Raw genomic sequence first — 1576 nt, 5'->3', positions numbered from 1 at the left:
ACACACACACACACACACACACACACACACACACACACACACACACCTCGCCATCATCATCCTTACCTTGACTGACGCCGACGAGCGCCCCGAGCAGAACGGCCACTCTGAGCAGCATTTTTCGGGCGGGTTTCGGGCTGCGGGACGCGGCTCTTGAGGGGGAAGCTGCTGCGGTAAATCGACAAGGGCGACACGCACGCTGCGCTCCGTTCATCCGCCGTCCTGGGCTCCGCTGGCGACTGTGTGAGGCTGCCTCRGCTCCTTCTTCCCTTTCCCCCCCTTCCCTTCCTATGCGCGCGCTCCCGCGATGGGCGCTCGTGCTCGCTCGGGCGCTGAGGAGGGACCCCCCCACCCCTCCAGCATCGATTCCCTTCAACCTCACGGCTGGAAGCTGCTGCTGCTGCTGGTGATAAACAGACAAGAGGAGGGATGTGTTTATGTTCTGCATGATTTGTTTTTGGTTATCTTAAAATCTGCTAAAAGACATAAATATACAATGAAATCTCCCTTATGTTCAAAAATCTTAATTAGCAGGAGTGCACCTGGTGCATTTCTTTGACAGGTGTCTCGGACCCCATTGGAACCCACCACTTTTGATTTTGTTTAGCATGTTCCATTTGTATCTATTGTATCAAAAGTTTGTCAACAAACAACAAAAAATGCAATAAAAGCACAAACTTTCTTTACAACATCAAAGAACAGCTTATTAACACTCTCATGAATGCATATCACCCACTGTTTTGCATGTCAAAGTTTTAAACCGTAACCTCACATAATCTGTGCGTGCACATAATATGTGTTAGGAATACTCTCAGCTACTATCCCACCTAATTTTAGCCCAATATCTGCAGAACTGATTGAGTATAKCCATTTTTGCATTTGCTAGTTAGCTGTGGAGGCCATAATGCTGACTTTGAAAGTTAATCARTTGTAAATGTAAATTGAACAATCATTTTCTTTAGGTTTTGCTGCAATCTGTTCACTACTGTAGTTCTTGAGATATTTTGCAAACAGACAGGAAATAATGAATGGCAGGCAAGGCTTAACGATATAAAAATGTAAAAATTGAAATGACCAAAAACATATTGCTCTCATATAAAATATTTGGAGTAGAGATGTGGTGTTTTTTACTGAGCCCGCGAGGGGACATGGGGGATTTTTTCTTCTTTTTGCGTTCCCACGCCAAAGTATTGCGTTACCTCGCAATACCTTTTGCGTTCCCTCGCAAAAGTTGTTTATCACTGTTGTGCCTGCCGGTTTATTAACAAACTCACATGTTTACCATTAATGAGTTAGCCTACTGCTTTAATTCAGCTTTAGAATGAATACATCACACAGCCACGCATGGAAGTATGTCAAATGTTGATATTTGACACAGTGCAGCCACGCAACATCAATGTCTATTTCACTAACTTGTAGTGACACATCCTGTTTTAGTTACTGAATATTTCAAAATAAATTCTGATTTAATTCATTTCATATACAAATCAAACTTTTGCGTCGGAATGCAAAACAAAATTGCGAGGTAACACAAAGGTATTGCGAGGGAACGCAAAAGAAAAAAATTCCCCCATGT

General features: G+C 43.2%; 1 protein-coding gene across 1 annotated transcript in view; it reads right to left on the bottom strand.

Annotated features, from left to right (window-relative positions):
* The window catches only part of ncam2 (neural cell adhesion molecule 2), a gene marked incomplete in the record, with an annotated part of 567846 nt that extends 567480 nt beyond the window's left edge, over positions 1-366 (bottom strand). Inside the window, 1 exon segment of the mRNA XM_014017495.1 lies at positions 67-366. Coding sequence (XP_013872949.1) covers positions 67-214 — 148 coding nt within the window.
* Between the last annotated feature and the right edge of the window lie 1210 nt (positions 367-1576).

The sequence above is a fragment of the Austrofundulus limnaeus genome, unplaced genomic scaffold (assembly GCF_001266775.1).
Source record: "Austrofundulus limnaeus strain Quisiro unplaced genomic scaffold, Austrofundulus_limnaeus-1.0 Scaffold170, whole genome shotgun sequence".
Classification (NCBI taxonomy): domain Eukaryota; kingdom Metazoa; phylum Chordata; class Actinopteri; order Cyprinodontiformes; family Rivulidae; genus Austrofundulus; species Austrofundulus limnaeus.
Note: the sequence above shows the minus strand (reverse complement) of the source record. Positions and strands in the feature narration are given on the sequence as shown.